The sequence below is a fragment of the Diadema setosum genome, chromosome 2 (genome assembly GCF_964275005.1).
Source record: "Diadema setosum chromosome 2, eeDiaSeto1, whole genome shotgun sequence".
Lineage (NCBI taxonomy): Eukaryota > Metazoa > Echinodermata > Echinoidea > Diadematoida > Diadematidae > Diadema > Diadema setosum.
The window spans coordinates 2,385,508-2,403,109 of NC_092686.1; the positions used below are offsets into that span (position 1 = coordinate 2,385,508).

Sequence of the window (17,602 nt, forward strand, 5' to 3'; positions counted from 1 at the left end):
TCGGGATCAAGACCCTGATTTTGTAGTAGGGTATCACCAGCTGAGAGTACGTCAAATTGTAGGCCGTCCAATCTATTCTGGCTGGCACTATTTCCATGCATATCATTTAACACAGATTGAAAATTTAGTTCATCAAGATGATTGAAAGGTAATATATTAGCAGAACATAAGATACAAGAGGAGTAAGATTCATTCCATACCAGCGGATCAACATAACAATTGCATAGATTGCAATAAGGGATTGCATTCAATTTATCCATAGACATTGGTAATAACTACAGTGTTCAATAACAGTAAGTCATTTGACGAAAAACCAGATACACTTGTATTTGAATAGAGATTATAGTGGGTGTTGCCATGGGAACTATACACACAAAACACTAAAACCGGAAGGACACATATGCACATGTACAAAAAGTCACACAGCAGTGTGGTAGTAAAAAAACTAGCAAACATGTCAAAATCTGACACAAGCATTCAAGGTTAAATGTAAAAAATATCTCCAGCCACCACTTGGCCTGGGCTGGCTATAAACACCCAGGATACACAGTGTTGTTATTTAGTGTCAGGATAACAAAGAAAGAACATGTCATTGAAAACTTGACACTAAATACATTATTTTTTATTTTTTGACAAGGTAGAGAAATCTTAAAGAATATTCAAATGTGTCAGGTGTAGAACCTTACCTGAAATAGTGAAGGACTAATTTAAAAAAACAAACAAGCTTGGCACCAAATGATACACCATGAGAAAATGCAGCAGGGTTACGTCTTTAGAGGCAGTTTAATTCTCATGGGTATTCCATCTAGTAGAGCCTTTCTCTTTCCATTTAAGAACAACTTTATCCTCCTGAAGGACAATCTTGGTGGAGACACCTCTATCCCTGCGAAGCTTGTAGGCTTCTGTTGCGAGAATACTGCGACGCATTTTAAGGGCAGGAGGTAGATCTGTCCTCACCGAGATCCAGAGACTCCAACTCTCCCGTTTTCGACGGGAGATCTCCCGCCGAAAACCCATTTTTGCAAAATCTCCCGTTCTCCCGCTTATGATTTAATTTCTCCCGCCATGGCTCTGTGTCTCCCGTTGGAAAGGATTTCTTACTTATTGCTATCGTATGTTGAAAAAATAAGCCTTAGATAGCACTAGAGAGCATCTAGAACCTGGGAATTTCGCGCTTCGCACACATCAACTTGGAATCTCCCGTTTGCTAGGGGTTTCAGGCGGGAGAATCTCCAGATCAGTACGTAAGGTGCTTTGGGTTGGAATCTCTGAGAATCATTAAAAATATTGAAAACTTGCGAGGAACAAAATTTTAAAAAATACTTTAATTCTGAATTGTGAACAAACTTTACTACAGAAAAAGTCTGTCTTTAATTCCATTCTCTTCCTTCTTTCTCCATTTTCCTCTCTCTCTCTCTCTCCATCTCTCACCCTCTCGCCGCTCGAACTTCTCTCATTCACAGGACACACTCACACTTCATTTGAATATAAACAGCTGCCTGTGAATTTGCTGATAAAATGTCATTTTTTAACTTGGGATACCACGCATGCCACCGATTTTGTAATTGAGCTGTTTTTATGACCTGCAATAAAATCTACTGCCGATCTGTTTTTAGGCTACAAATGTCTGCAAATTAGGCTACAAATGTCTGCAAATGTCCACGTAATGGATATGATTTTCTGAAATGTTGAGGATGGAACCTGTATTCATAATTTTTTGGAGCTGATGTGTATTTACACCGGATGTTTCCCCGTAGTGTGCCTTGGCATCGTGCATCATGCAAGTTTTGATTGCCCCCGTCAATATTCAACGTTCAAGGCACCAATACAGCCGGCGTTATTACGACTTATCTGCATTGCACTGTGTATTTTGCTACGATTTGATGTGTGATAAGATTGTGATTTGGAACCATGTGGATCACCGGCTTTTGAGAACGAAGCTTGAGTATCCGAAGTTTGAGTTTGTGTAACTTATAACTATTATCAGCAGTTCATGGTATGCTCTATCACATCTGCATTTGTACGTTATTAACGCGATCAACTTTTGACGATCAGCATCACTTTTGGTCAGATTTGGTTGTTCCTGTTGGTCAACTTATAATTATATCGGTCTGTTGAAGTTTGTATGCATTATGGGCCCACATAGGAATACATGCTACTTCTTCATCCTGCCATGGCTGACATTAACTGCTCTCATTGTAACTTGTCATCCTTCAACGAGAAGCTATTGTCCAAATTCACTAGGTGGGACCACTTACTGCTTTGATGTGCATCCTTACATCCCCAGGCACATAGCTAGTAGTGACGGCAATGCCCACAAAGCACCCTCCTTCAAAATCAGTTTTTCATCTCAGTTTCATGCCCTGCAAAAACTCTCTACTACAAAGCATAGATATGTACTGACTTTTTCAAAGCTAATGATATTATGTCAGACCTTCATCTCGTTGAGCACGGTTGCCCAGTCTGGTGACATTCACCCCAACCCCGGCCCTCGCACTAAGTACCCCTGTGGGGTTTGCTCCAAGGCATGCAAGTGGAACCAGAATTGCATTGTGTGTGATGACTGTGAAACATGGCTCCACAAGCAATGTATTGGTATGAGCAGCACAATTTTTAACCAATTGAGTAATTCCTCTTGCACCTGGATATGTGACAACTGCGGTCTTCCCCAATTCGGCTCATCTCTATTCGAGTCGTCATTCTCCACTTCAAACTCGTTTGAAGTCCTGGCTGACTTCAAAGGAGCTGATGATGAGCCATGTCCCCCTCTGATGGCATCATCGCCCATCTCTTCACATAGGAGAAGGAATTCCTCATCCCCCCGTCATCCCCCAGGACCTCAACATCGCAGAAAGGGGCAAAATCACACAGTGAAAGATGTCCATGGGATACGCCTACTCATTGTAATGTAACGGGTGGTGTTACATTTGGAATGTTATTACGAAGCAGAAATGAAGGAGCTCAGGTACAGTTTTGGTACGTTTCACCGATGCAAAGTGTTTATTCACAATCGTTCAGAAATATCATGATGAAGTTCAATGACAAGTTAAATGACGAGTATGTACATCAGAGTAAAATATAGAAGTATCAAGATGCAGGAGAGAGAGAGCAATATCAAGTAGAGGTTGACTCTCTGATGTCGAAATCATGATCTCCCTTGGGGCCTTGGAAAGAACACCAAACTTGGAAATGTTCAATGGGTGATGGGTGAGAATTTTGGTAAGACAACCAATCAAAAAGGGGTAACTAAAAAGAGTGACCAAAGGGGTTGTCCTAAGGGGTGATGTTTGACCAATTAAAAGAGGGGGATTCTTTTGTGGAGGAGGAAGTATTATAAGATAAGGGGCAGACAAAGAGTCTGAAGGTTCACACGGTGTGTGTATATAATCTTTGGGTAATTAAACCAGGGACAAAGAAGGGTTGTTACAAGGGTGATTGAATGACTCCTTGATGTAAACATCAAACAAGGGTAATTAACCACAGGGAATTAATAGTAAATAATCTTGGTGTTATATTCTGGGGTGAGTTTACAAAAGCAAGGGAATTTAAGCTGAGTTGTTAATGAACAGGAAGTTATCCCCAAAATATCCTAAATATACATTACATCCCCTTTTGTTAGGAAACAAGGCTGGGGGGGGGGGGGGGTTAAATATTACAAACAAATCAGAACAAAAAGAGGCTTCTGGAATTTCCAGAATCTGAATGTTGGAAAACACAAAATGATAGATATTATAAATAAAAACAAATGAATGGTAGGTAGTGGAACTCATATCATTACTGTCCCACTGTTACTTTCACACATTCACTCTCACACATTTAAATGACATAATGATGATCTATTTACAATGAGATACAGTGAATAAAGTAACCAAAACTAATGCAATATTCTTCAACATAATTATCCTAAAATGGTCAATTTCTTTAACCATAACAGTAACAACTGAGCAATGACTATAATTTATAACTTCAATATGCTCAATTATCAAACAAGGAAAATTAAACCAGCACAAAATATGCATGAGTAGGAATTCATGATTAAAAGAGCAAATCAGGAATTACAGCGAAAATTAATATATCAAATCATAATCAAGAATTTGAGTCATTTTCGCAGACGCTAATTTCCAAGCATCTAATTGAGTATCAGCGGAGAGGTAACGAGTGCGCTCGAGGTATGAGAGCTATCTGTGCGGCCTATTAGGAATTATCACTTCAGTGAAGGATGTACACAGAAGAATATGACTCTCAAACCTCACTCGATAAGAAAGTAAATATCTCCAAATTGATAACGATAGAAGTAAGCGAAAAAACAGACACTTTCAAGTCTGTTTATTAAAAATGAGTTTAAACTCAAATTTCTCCAATCAGTGTCAAGACAATTAATTTGATACAATAATATAACATGCAATTACACAGCCTTGAAAAAGGATTCCAAAGCTTATATTCTCATTATTTTGGCAATGAGATTGATAATGTGAAAGTTACGTATATTACTTCAGCAACAAATACAACAAATCATAAAATGACAAAGAAATATATCATACAGCTTTAGACTTATAAAGCTTATCAAGAAAATCATGTGTATAATCGTTCCATATATTTCTTTGGTGTTCCCGTGACAGGAATGATTCTATCAATCAGAATTTGTCTTATCAAGTTACTTGTGTCTGTATACAGTCCTATGTTCCACCAAAATCTAACCTCTTTGGGGTTATTACCGTCAGTCGGAGTCCTAATGAATGCAGTCAGTACTTGTAATTGCCCGTTCTTAAATCGTCCTCGGTGTAGGGTCATGTCATTGTCAGAAGGCGCAGTTGTTAGAAGGTCAAATTGTCGTTCAAGGTCAGTTTGTCGTAGGGGGGTTGGGGCGGCTATTCCGTTGTTAGGGGTAATGGATGTCACATAGATGTTTGGATTGGGTCTGTCGTCTGAAAGCACATGATGTGATCAGCAGTGCATTCAGGAGGGGTGTGGTCATGCTCATCAATAAAATTTACTGATGGTTTGTCAGAGGTTTCACCGTCTCCAGGGGTCACTGTCTTGCCAAGTGCCTCTTTCAGTCGCTGGAGGTGGGTGATGGGTTTCCTCTCATCCGATGCTTTCATGAAACAGGGTTTCAACCTGTTGTAGTTAAAGATATCTCGCAGAATTTCACCTTTGAGAGTGGAGAGAATGAAGTGGGTTCTATCGAGCACTTCATGCACAACTAAAGGTCCGACCCAAGCAGCTGCAATCTTTCTCGAGTTTGCAGTGAGGGAGGAAGAAGTTGGCTTGTACAAATAGACTAGCTGGCCTACTGAATAGATAGGAGTTTGCCGTAGTTTATTTGTAATGGCAACATTCTGCTTGTCTTGAGTTCTCCTTTGGAGCGAAAGCATCGTGTGAGAGATCTGGTCAAATTTCCGTTTGAGATGGGAAACATATTCGTCATAAGTCTGGGTCAGACCAGACATTGGGTTGAAGGTCAAGTTAGTCATGGTTGGGGGGTCTCGTCCAAATACAAGTTGGTAAGGGCAGTGGTCACCTAGATGAGGGGAAGAGAATGAGTTGTAGGCATAGCAAGTAGTGGGAATAAACCGAACCCAATCTGTTCCAAATTGGTTTAAGTTCACCTTGAGGAAGTCAGAGAGTGTTCGAATGTGGCGTTCAACTTGTAAGCTGCCGTGGTTTGCAACACTAATCACTTTCCTATCAATGTTCAGGGCGGTACACAGTGTAGTCAGTAGTTTGCCTGTGAGAGCGGCTGCTGCGTCAGTCACAAGGCAGGAAGGGGGTCCGAAAATGCAGATAACCTTTTGTATCAATGCCTCACAAATTGTTTCGGCATCGAGAGTGCGAAGTGGGGCACAAATAACAAAGCGGGTTATCTCGTCACAAATGACCATCAAATGTCTAAAACCAGTTGCCGAGGTAGGCATGGTCTTAAAGTCAAGGCTTATTCTGTCAAAGGGTCGATAGGAGTCAGGTACACGAGTGTGAAATGGGCGTAACTTGTCTGGTTTGCCACGGAACTGTTGGCATCTCAGGCAAGCTTTGACATAGTTTTGTACCCTGTCAAACATCTGTGGCATATAGTAATTACGTCGTATTGTCAAGTAAGTGCGCATTGTTCCTTGGTGGTTGCTAAGTAGGTTGTCATGGTATCGTGAAATGATAACATCAGTCAGTGATTCTGGTACAGCAAGTTGTAGTTTAAAGTCGTCAGTCTTGTCAAAGAAAAGGCGGAATAATACACCATCACATAGGATGTATTGCTCAGCTTTCAGCTGAATTGTTTTCGCTGCCTTTTTGTCACTAGGTAATATGTCATGGGCTAGAAAGTCATAGATCGGTTTGAAAAATGGAGATGTCTCTTGTTCTGTCTTAAGTCTTCGTATGTCAATGGGCAGGTTGTAGTCACGGATGATTTTTCTCTTTATCAAGTCTAGTACTTTGTCTATGTCATGTTGTTTGGGTATATGTGGAGCAACAATCTGCTCAACATTTGAGATCAGTGGCTTAGGGGCTGTAAACAAGTCTGGGGGCACATCCCTGTATGTTTGTGTACACGGTGACTCATTTTGTTTGTCCACCAGTCTAGGTTCTGTTTCCTTCGGAGCTTTAGGTGTTGGTTTCTGTGTGTTGGGTCTGTTATGGTCATGTGGGGCAAAGTGTGTCGTAGTTGGGGGCAGGTCATGGGGTGTGTCTAATGCTGATCTCTGATTGGCCGGTTCATGCGAATGTGGGGTATTGTTATTGGGTGCAGGTGTGATGACTGGTTCAGGGGGTGGGGCGGTGTCAGTATCAATATTGTTGTGGTTGTTAGTTTTGGGTCTGTCAGGATAAAGATTGGGAACAGAAATACCCATCTTTTTAGCAAAGGCGCGTGTCACTGGACGCTCGGCAGGTTGTATAGGATTAAGATGATCTAGGTCATGATCATCAACTAAACTAAATGAGATGGGCACTACATGATCTATTTCGGCATGTTTGTCGCTTGGTATGCGAGACAGAAAATCTGCTAGGACAAGTTCGGTACCCTTGTTGTATGCAATCTTAAAGGAGTACTCTGATAATTTCAAGATTAGTTTCTGAAGGCGGGTGGTGGATGGTTCATCTTGGACTTTAATATCTGAACAATTGAGCTGTGATCAACAAATGCATTGAATTCACAGCCACGCAACAAGTGTTTGAAAGCAGTTATGTTTATCAAAAGGCCAAACAATTCTAGTTCTGTTACACTATATCTCTGGCAAGCGTCAGGGAGAACTTTAGAGTAATAGCCTATAACTCTTTCATGTCCGTTGATGATTTGAGTCAAGTAAGATCCAGTTGCAGTCCGTGATGTGTCACTGTAAAGTGTGAATCGTCCAGTATTCGTAGGCATGTGTAGTATAGGGGGTTTGGTCATGAGGTCTTTGATTTTGTTAAAGGCGCGTTCATGTTCGTCAGTCCATTTGAATTTCTTACTCTTTCGGGTAAGCTGGTGTAGTGGCTTCAAAATAGACTGTATTTTGGGGAAGAATCCTGCAACATAATTGACAGCACCAATTAACCGTCTAACTTGTCTGGGTGTCTTGGGTCGAGTCATGTTGTGTATAGAGGCGCATCTATTGTTCAGTGGTCGAAAACAAGCCTCACCGTCCGAGTTAATAGTTATCCTATGTCCCATGTAGTCTACGTCATTGGTGAAGAGTTTACATTTCTTAGGAGAGATTTTAAGTCCATTGTCAGAGAGGGCCTGTAATACTTTGGTCAGGTGGAGTTTGTGGGATGTCTTGTCAGGGCTAAATAGGATTATGTCATCATGGTGAGCAATGCAGAAATTGCGGGAGTTGGGAATGGTGCCTAGAATGTTGTCGATTTTTGCTTGAAATAGTCCGGGTGAAATGTTAAGTCCTTGGGCAAGTCGTTTATAGTAATAGTGCTTTCCTCCATGATAGGAGGCAATGCCGGTATACTGTTGTGCTTGTTTAGAGAGGGGAATGCAGTGAAAGGCAGATTTGAGGTCGATGACACTCATTACTTTAGTCTTAGCATGTCCGATGCGTTTAAGGGTTTCAGTCAGTAGGGGAAAGGGATTGTTGATACGTCTAATTCTAGAGTTCAGGTAACGAAAGTCAGTCACTACTCGTTTTTCACTCTTGTCTTTCTTGGCAATGAGTAACACAGGCGAGGTGTATGCCTGTTGTCCAACCTCAAGTATACCAAGTTTCACGAGTTTGGTCAGTTCCTTTTCGATTTGTCGTTTGTCAGGTTCAGTAGCAAAGTATGGTCGAATGAAAAATGGTTCGTCATTGGTCAAGTGTATGTCTACTTCAAAGTTTGGGCAACTAGATAGCTCACCATAGAGGGAGAATGCGGGTCTGTTGTCTTTAAGGATCTGTATCAACTCATTCTTTTCAGAGGGAGAAAGCACACTATCCTTTAAGTCAATATGGGCTCTAATGATTTGGTCTTCAGTCATGTTAGCAATGGGGTCATTGGGATCAAGGTGGGGGTATTTGTCAAGGTTTGCTTGTCTAGTCTGGTTGTCAAGGTTACTGTCTGCGGTGTCAAGCTGAGTGGAGTAAAGTGCATGTGTGTTGTCAGTCAAGGTCATAGTTATGTTATCTACTGGGAGGGGCTCAGTCACACGTACGGGGTTAGTAGTGTCGAGAAAGGCAATCGCCCTACCCTTAGAGAAATGTAGAGGTCTGTCAGTAGTATTAGTCACAATGATTTGAGTCGCACCTTTTGTTAGTTTCACCACCATTGTTGATGGGCAGTGCCTACTGAGGTAGTCATTGGAAGTCAGTATGACGTCAGAGTTACGTAAGTGAGCAGGTGTATGTCCCTGTAGTGTCATGAGTCTGGACCCAAATGGTTCGATTTTCACCTTTGATGTAGAGGAAAATGGTATCCTACGCCGTTTGATTTTGAACCTATGGTCCCTGAAAGTCAAAGTCTCGTCTACGTCCGAAAGTGTGTTATTGCCTAATATCAAATCAACACCAACAAGGTTTTCAACGACTAAAGCAGAAATTTCGAATTTGTAACCTTGAATTGTGACTCTGAATTTGATCGCGGTTTGCGCTTCAAGGAACTGCCCGTTCCCTAGTTTAAATCGAGTAGGAGTCACGCTCTGCCTCTTTAGGTTGGAAAGGTGTGGAGTTGATTTAACATAGCGGTCAGAAATCAATGTCTTGGTAGCACCACTGTCAAAAAGGATGAAAATGTGCTTACCACTGTCAATTCGTCCCTTAACAAAGTTATTACTAGTCAGTTGCAGGTCTACGTCCTCTGTCCCTAAGTATGTCGATTTGAGTTTTTGTCCGTCCCTAGGCCTGGGGTGTTCATTTTGGGAGGTGGAATAGAGAGCGCTTCTATTTTCCTCCCTTAATGAAAACCCTGGGGATGTGTGTCGAAGTACTGTCCTGTGTATTGTAGATGTTGTTGTTGTTGTTGTTGTTGTTGTTGTTGTTGTTGTTGTTGTCGATGATGATGTCGGTTATAGTCATTGTATTGTTGTCTGTGGGGTGGGGGTGGTCCGTAATATTGGGGTCGTCTGTCGCGTTCAATGTCTCTCAACCTATGCCGACAATCCCTCCAAAAATGGCCAGGAATGTGACAATAGTCACACTTGCCAGCGAATCGAGGTCGAGACCGTTGGTCGCGTCCTCGGCTTTGTGACCGATAACGATCACGAGAAGGAGAGCGCCGTCCAGGATGTCTGTCTCTACTATCATGTCGTCTGTCTCTACTACGTCTGTAGTCAGAATGATGTCGGTCCCTACTTAAGCTACGTTCATGTCTGCTGTGGTCATCCCTATGTCGAGTCCTACTAGCGCTGCGGCTGGTACTGCGGTCAGAGTCATTGTGTTGGGAATGTCGATTTCGCCTTCGTCCTCGGGAGTCTAATTTCTGTTCGGTTTTAAATCTAAGGGAGGAAATTTCCTCACTTAGGAGGTCGACATCGTCTTGGGTTGCGAATGTCACCTCTTTTGTCGGGGTAGTGTCAGTCCTAAGATCTATGAAAAGCTGCGCTTTCGCGGCTATCTCGTCAGGGGTGGTCGTTGATGTCTGCGATGCCATAAGAATGGCGGCGCGACAGTCGGGGGTCAGTGCAGCAAGTAAACGGTCCTTTATTTGCTTCTCCCCATAGTCTATGTAGGAGGCAGTCTGTCTGAGTCGTTGGAGAAAAGTTTCGACACTCTCTCCATCAGTCATAGTCATGGTGTTAAAGTCAGTAACCCTAGCAAAAGTCGATTTGGCGGGGCTAAATCGCCTAGTGAAAGCTGTCTTTAGGTCGTCATAAGTAGTGAAAGTCAATTTGTCTATCCAGAGTCTGGCCTGTCCCTCTAACGTCCGCTTGAAAATCTTAAGTATAGTCGTCAAGTTGCCAGCTTTGTCCGAGTCAATGTCATGGACGTCTAAATAGTCTTCAAAGGTCAAAATATGGGCAGTACAGTCATTGTAATCTAGTCGGCTGCCAGAAAATTTAGTCGGTAAAAAGTCGGTCTGTCGGAAGGTCCTACTGGTGGTCATGGTGGTATTGGTACTGTGATTGGTGGTGTAATATTGAGTAACACAAAGCCTATCTAATCAAATATCAAAGTCAAAGATCAGTAATAACAGTCAAACAAATATGAGTATGAAAAATTCATAAGGAAACACATGAGAATTAAATACAAATAACCAGTCAAAATAAAATAATGCAAACTCAGTAAGCACTAATCAAAATCAACATACTCTCAAATATCTCTCACACTGGGACAGTAATAACAATCAAAGTTCCACTTACCCAATGTGAAAGGGTTCAACCAAGTCTCCAATTCCCAAAATGATTGCATAGTATAGTATTCCAAAAACAAGAAAGTAATCACAATAAGCAATCAAACTATCAGTCCTCCAAGTTAAGAGTCAATTATCCTTGAAAATGTTATTAGTGTTTCCACTGTAAGTGTCTGGTCCTGAATCCGTCTGGTAGTCCTATATCGTTGTCGAAATGTGTCAGTCATTATTCAGCAAAGCGTCCATTTTTGAAGAATTTTCCCTGGAGCTGCATCCGCGTCAACACCAGTCATGGGTCCTCTTCGTACGTCCCTCAGGTCGTGGTCGTCGTAGTCCTCGTTGCGTCGTCATCCAAGTCGGTCGCCAATCAGTCGTCATTTGCAAAGGCCATGTCACCACAAAGTTCGTTGTCTAAATAATTGTTGAAGTCCATGATTGGATTGATTCGTCAGCATTGCAGTTTCGAAGTCGACGAAAAATCTGTTATAGTCACATTTCAACAATTTTCAGGTCGCATGCTGCCACGGTCCTCCTGTTAATGCTCGGCCTGCATGGTCTGGTGAAAGTCTCCTTCCAAAAGCGATGTCGAGTTGTAATGATGAGGTATTCCGATATAGGATCGATATAAGGTTCTCCACCATGTAATGTAACGGGTGGTGTTACATTTGGAATGTTATTACGAAGCAGAAATGAAGGAGCTCAGGTACAGTTTTGGTACGTTTCACCGATGCAAAGTGTTTATTCACAATCGTTCAGAAATATCATGATGAAGTTCAATGACAAGTTAAATGACGAGTATGTACATCAGAGTAAAATATAGAAGTATCAAGATGCAGGAGAGAGAGAGCAATATCAAGTAGAGGTTGACTCTCTGATGTCGAAATCATGATCTCCCTTGGGGCCTTGGAAAGAACACCAAACTTGGAAATGTTCAATGGGTGATGGGTGAGAATTTTGGTAAGACAACCAATCAAAAAGGGGTAACTAAAAAGAGTGACCAAAGGGGTTGTCCTAAGGGGTGATGTTTGACCAATTAAAAGAGGGGGATTCTTTTGTGGAGGAGGAAGTATTATAAGATAAGGGGCAGACAAAGAGTCTGAAGGTTCACACGGTGTGTGTATATAATCTTTGGGTAATTAAACCAGGGACAAAGAAGGGTTGTTACAAGGGTGATTGAATGACTCCTTGATGTAAACATCAAACAAGGGTAATTAACCACAGGAAATTAATAGTAAATAATCTTGGTGTTATATTCTGGGGTGAGTTTACAAAAGCAAGGGAATTTAAGCTGAGTTGTTAATGAACAGGAAGTTATCCCCAAAATATCCTAAATATACATTACATCATATTAAACTTACAGGGCATTATGAGTAAGACTCAGTCTTTTGCTGATGAACTCAAGAAGCATAATCCCCACATTGTTTTAGCTACCGAAACCTGGTTATCGCCCAGCATAGCTGATAGCGAATTTCTCCCTCCATCTAGTAGCTTTCCACTGCAGTATACAGAAAAGACCGCCAAACTAAGGGTGGCGGGGTTTTTATAGCTGTCCGCAACGACTTGGTAGCATCATACGCCCCTGAACTGGACACGGATACAGAACTCTTGTGGGTCAAACTACAAATTGTAAACATCAAACCAGTTTACATAGGAGTCTTTTATAGACAACCCAAGTTAGGAGCAGATCCATTAAAGAAACTTCATGATTCGCTTAGCAAAATTGATTTAACAAAAAATCCTTCCATTTGGCTCGGGGGAGACTTCAACGTACCCGACATTGATTGGGATATCCCCTCACGCAAACCGCCTGGTGTATGTAACTATGCAGAAGCTGTATCTTCTACCCTACTGGATTTATTAGGGGATTTCTCACTGACCCAGCTTGCGAAGGAAGTTAATCATGCTCATCAGTCTAAAGTTCATTGTGTTAAAAACATTTTGCAACTACTTTTAGTCTCAAACTCGGATGCTTTCTCTCCAGTGAAGACCCTTCCAGGAATTTCTGATCACTTTATCCTTAGCTCAGATGTCAATTTAAAACCTGTCATACAGAGATCCTCTCGCCGCAAAGTTTTCAAATTCGCCAAGGCTGACATTGACGGATTGAAAGCAAAGTTAGGAGCATTCACCACCACTTTTCTTACTAAGGCTGACACCAACTCCTTAGATGATAACTGGAGATGGTTCCGCACAACGGTGACTGACGCCATGGAACAGCACATCCCATCTTCTATGAAGAGCTCCAGGTTTAACTTACCCTGGTTTTCAAGATCTCTCAGGAGGCTCTCGAGAAGGAAACAAAGGGCTTTCTACGCAGCCAAATCCACCAATAACACAAGATGCTGGCAGCGATATCGTTCAATCAGGAAACAACTCCAGAAACAACTAAGAAAGGCAGAGCAAGACTACCTCTCTACTACAGTCTTTGACTCCCTGAAAGATGATCCCAAACGGTTCTGGAATTTCATTAAAAGCAGGCGTCGGGATGCATGTGGGATTGCTGCTCTGTGGAATGGGAATCAACTAGTTAGCTCAGCTGTTGACAAGGCTGAGGCACTTAGTAACCAGTACAAATCAATCTTCACTAGGGAACCCACACTCTCCTCCATGAACCCTCCCAAGGTACCAGGTAAAGAACTCCCTGATGCATCTCCACTAGTCTTCAACACCAGTGGAGTCATGAAAATACTCATGAAGTTATTACCACACAAATCACCAGGCCCTGATGGCATACACCCTTTCATCCTTCAGAAATGTGCATCGGAAGTCGCTCCTGTTCTGACCAAGATATTCAACCAGAGTCTCACTCAGGGCAGAATCCCATCAGATTGGGCAAGAGCCAACGTCACCGCAATCTTCAAAAAAGGATCCCGCACAGACCCTGCAAACTACAGACCGGTCTCACTAACATCGATTTGCTGCAAGGTGATGGAGCATGTTATATATAGCCATGTCATTAATCACCTAGATTCGCATCATGCCCTCCATCACGCACAGCATGGATTCAGAGCCAAGCGGTCCTGCGAAACTCAATTACTTATCACAGTCCATAAGATCTGGGAAGCCAATGAGCACACTAAGCAAGTAGATGCAATTGTCCTCGACCTCGCTAAAGCATTTGACATGGTTCCCCATGAACGGCTTTTGCACAAACTGCGCCACTATGGGATTAAGGGACCATTACATAGCTGGATCTCTGCATTCCTTAAAAATAGAACACAGTCAGTGGTAGTACAAGGTTCATATTCCAAGCCTACAGAAGTGATCTCTGGGGTACCTCAGGGCACTGTGCTGGGCCCTCTACTTTTTCTTATGTATATCAACGACCTGCCAGATGGTTTGAAATCCAATGTCAGTCTTTTTGCGGATGACTGTGTGGTTTATCGGCCTGTCAATACCCCATCAGATTGTAACTTGCTCCAGAAGGATCTCAAACTTTTGGAGAGATGGTCCTCCCGCTGGCTAATGTCCTTCAAACCAGACAAATGTAGTGTGATTAGGTTCTCCAGATGCAAGGCCAAAATTGAGCGCACATACAGGCTCTGCGGTCAAGATCTCCAATCAGTCCACCAGCATAAGTACCTTGGAGTCACTCTGTCATGTGACATGAAGTGGAATACTCATGTGGACCACGCAGTATCTAAAGCTAATGGTATGATTGGTTTTCTACGTCGCAACCTGGGATCAGCCCCTCCAAAAGTGAAAATCCAAGCTTTTAAAAGTCTCGTCCGTCCCCATATTGAATACTGCAGTTCAGTATGGGATCCACATACCAAGAGCAATATTCAGAAAGTTGAAGCTGTACAAAGGCGAGCGGCACGGTTTATCCTTAGCGATTATAAACGTGAAAGCTCTGTCACAGCCATGCTTGCATCCCTTCAACTCCCACCCCTCCAACATAGAAGATTCATCAACAGGCAGGTCATGATGCACAAGATGATCCACAACAATGTAGATCTCTCTATTACGGATTACTTGGAATTTAAGAAACGAGACCCCTCCGTGTCTACAAGAAGATCTCACCCGCTCTCCCTTGAAGTTCCTTTTAGCAAGACAAACTGCTTCAAACAGTCTTTTTTCCCAAAATCTGCCAAAGATTGGAACTCCCTTCCCCACTCATTAATTTCCATCAAAGATTCAATGATATTTAAACAAAAGCTAAAGAGCGCACAGCTCGATTAGATACCGTTCCCTCACAGACCGCTATCAACGTTGAGTGATGTTCCGGATGGAGCTTTTCAACCGTGATACCGTGAAACCGTGAAACTCAAAATCTATTTACTTTTCAAAGTTTACTATGTAGGTACTAATTGGTCTAGATGCCAAGTAGCCTCTCATTATAACATACTCGATGGAATTGAATATATCGTTGTTGTTTTTTATATCCACTTTATTTTGCATCAAGGCTGGCGAAATAAAATAAATTACTAGTAACTAGTCATGTTAGACTATTGAAAGGGCTCAGAAGTCTTTTGTTCTGTGAGTAAAAGTGATAGTGCTCTTTTCCTTAGCGAGAATCTACTGTACAATGAATCAAAGCAGACATTTGGTGATTAAGAGAATTTATATGATGTTAAGAATAAAACGTTACACACATATCAGTCAACATTTCTGATACCTGAGATTATAATACATGTATGTATGTTAAAAGCATATTACAGTATTCGTATGTTATATTGCAATTGTATGGCCACATGATAATAAAAGGACATTTATATTGCGCAGCTACTATATTAATATACTCTACTGCGCATTACAAAATAACATGCATACAAGAAATTCAAACAGAAATTACAATACTTCAAGAGATGACTTTTTAACCTGACCTTAAACTCATTAATTGTAACTGCTTGTCTTACAAACAAAGGGAGATTATTCCATAATTTTGGTGCAGCATACAAAAATGCCCTGTCCAAGAGTAACTTTTGATTTCCCCGATGGTTATTTCAATAACGTTTGGTCCCGTGAACTTCGAAGGTGATAAAATGTTTGAAATTATGTTTTTAACTGTACAAGTTCCTGTATGTATACTGGTGCTGTACCATGAATAGCTCTATATACAATTAGCAGAGTTTTAAATATGATTCTCTGCTTTACAGGCAACCAATGTAATGCACATAGTAATGGACTACAATGAGAAAAATGAGGAGAATTGCAAACTAATCTAGCACATGCATTTTGCACCCTTTGTAGTTTACTTAATTGATTATCAGGTAAGCCATAAAATAAACTGTAACAATAATCCAATCTGCTTGTGACAAACGCATGGATGATTTTTTTCAGTACTTTCCCGTGTCAAATGCTTCCGAATATGTGCAATATTAAACAAATGATAAAATGAATTTTTACATACTTCAGAGATATGTCTGTCAAAGGCTGGGCGTTAATCAAACCACACTCCCAGATTCCGTGCAGAATAAACAGGATAAATATCAACATCAATCACTTTCAGGCTTTCAGTGCTTAAAGGGACATTCCAGACGATTTTCATAATTTCACATTATGTAGTACATAAATCGACAACTCCATGTATAGATTTGTGGAATTTATTGTGGTTCTTGAGCAGAGAAACAATACTTTCAAAAACCTTTAACAAATCACACTGAACAAGGATGATGACATAGGAGGTTCACATATTTCAGAAATGTAGCAGTGTAATTCTATTACAATACTGCTTGCTTGCGAGTTCACCTGTGTATAATCTATGCATGCCTTCTTCTTTTGTTCTGCTTCCTTGAGCCCCAACTCATGCATTCTTATGGTGACTCTGCTATGTCATTATCCTTGTTCATTGCAATTTGTGCTAAATTTTGAAAATATCCTTATTCTTCTTCCCAATTATCACAAATTCTGAAACTCTGTCCTCAGTATAACTAATTTATACTTGTTCAAATGTAAAAATCTGAAAATCATCCGGAGGTCTCCTTTAATTTTGAAACTTGCTGTTGAGTGCCACATATTACAAATTCAGTTTTCTTATCAATTAAGTGGAAGATTATTGGATAATATAACCATTTGTGAAGATGCACAATACATCGCTCTATAATGGACACAGAATAATTCTCATCTGCTGCAGTAGGTAAAAAGGATATGTACAGCTGCGTATCATCCGCATAGGTATGACACATTACTTCTGGGAAATTGTGTTGGATTTCATGGATACATAAATAAATTACCATGGTTGCCTGGTTCAAGGACCCCTGCTGGAATGAGCTTCCTGAATTGCATGTATTCTCTTTTGGTGACTTGTTTACATCCACAATAAGTTTGTATCCTACAGTTAAAATTATGTACTTATGCCATGCTATAAATCTACCTTATCCCCCATTTGAATCATTATAATCTGTCATTATTTTCTCAGTGTTCTTACTTGTTAGTAATGCTACTGATGTTATTGCATCATGTGGCTTTTCTGTGATTTATTAAGTAACATTTAATGGACAGGTTTTTTTTTCTTTGCTTTAATCGGCTCCCCTTAATCATAGTATGTGTATGGTCTATATCTGTATGACAGTATTCCATAGTTCCCTTATCTAATTTATCCCGGGACCTACAACTGAACAAGCTTGCTTTTATTAATATGTAGGCCCCACCATATTTCTTGTACTACGTGCATAGGATAACACTAATGTAAACAAACCTTTGTGTTCATACAACTGTATGGAGACAGACTATTATATCCACTTCAGTAAGTTTCATCTAATTTATACTATGTAATTTTGGTATTGTACTATAATTGTATTTTTCTATGCTATTTTTGTGAGAAATATGAATTGAATTGAAATAAAAGTACAACTATCGTAGTAGTAATGATGATGATAATAATAATAATAATAATAATAATAATAATAAT

The 17,602-nt window shown here is 40.8% G+C and overlaps 1 protein-coding gene across 1 annotated transcript; it reads right to left on the reverse strand.

Moving 5' to 3' along the window:
• Positions 1 to 9,542: 9,542 nt before the first annotated feature.
• On the reverse strand, positions 9,543 to 12,114 carry LOC140246369 (uncharacterized). The gene is made up of 3 exons (XM_072325836.1): positions 12,108 to 12,114; positions 9,801 to 10,556; positions 9,543 to 9,724 (listed from the first exon to the last, which is right to left on the reverse strand). The coding sequence occupies exons 1-3, from the start codon at positions 12,112 to 12,114 to the stop codon at positions 9,543 to 9,545; spliced, it is 945 nt and encodes a 314-aa protein (XP_072181937.1).
• Positions 12,115 to 17,602: the final 5,488 nt, after the last annotated feature.

Bases quoted from the DNA above. Each gene is read 5' to 3' on its own strand.
- LOC140246369 (XM_072325836.1), bottom strand. The intron at 9,725-9,800 runs GTAGGACTCGAC...TTCTGACTACAG, and splicing joins CAGTACCAGCCGCAGCGCTA to ACGTAGTAGAGACAGACGAC.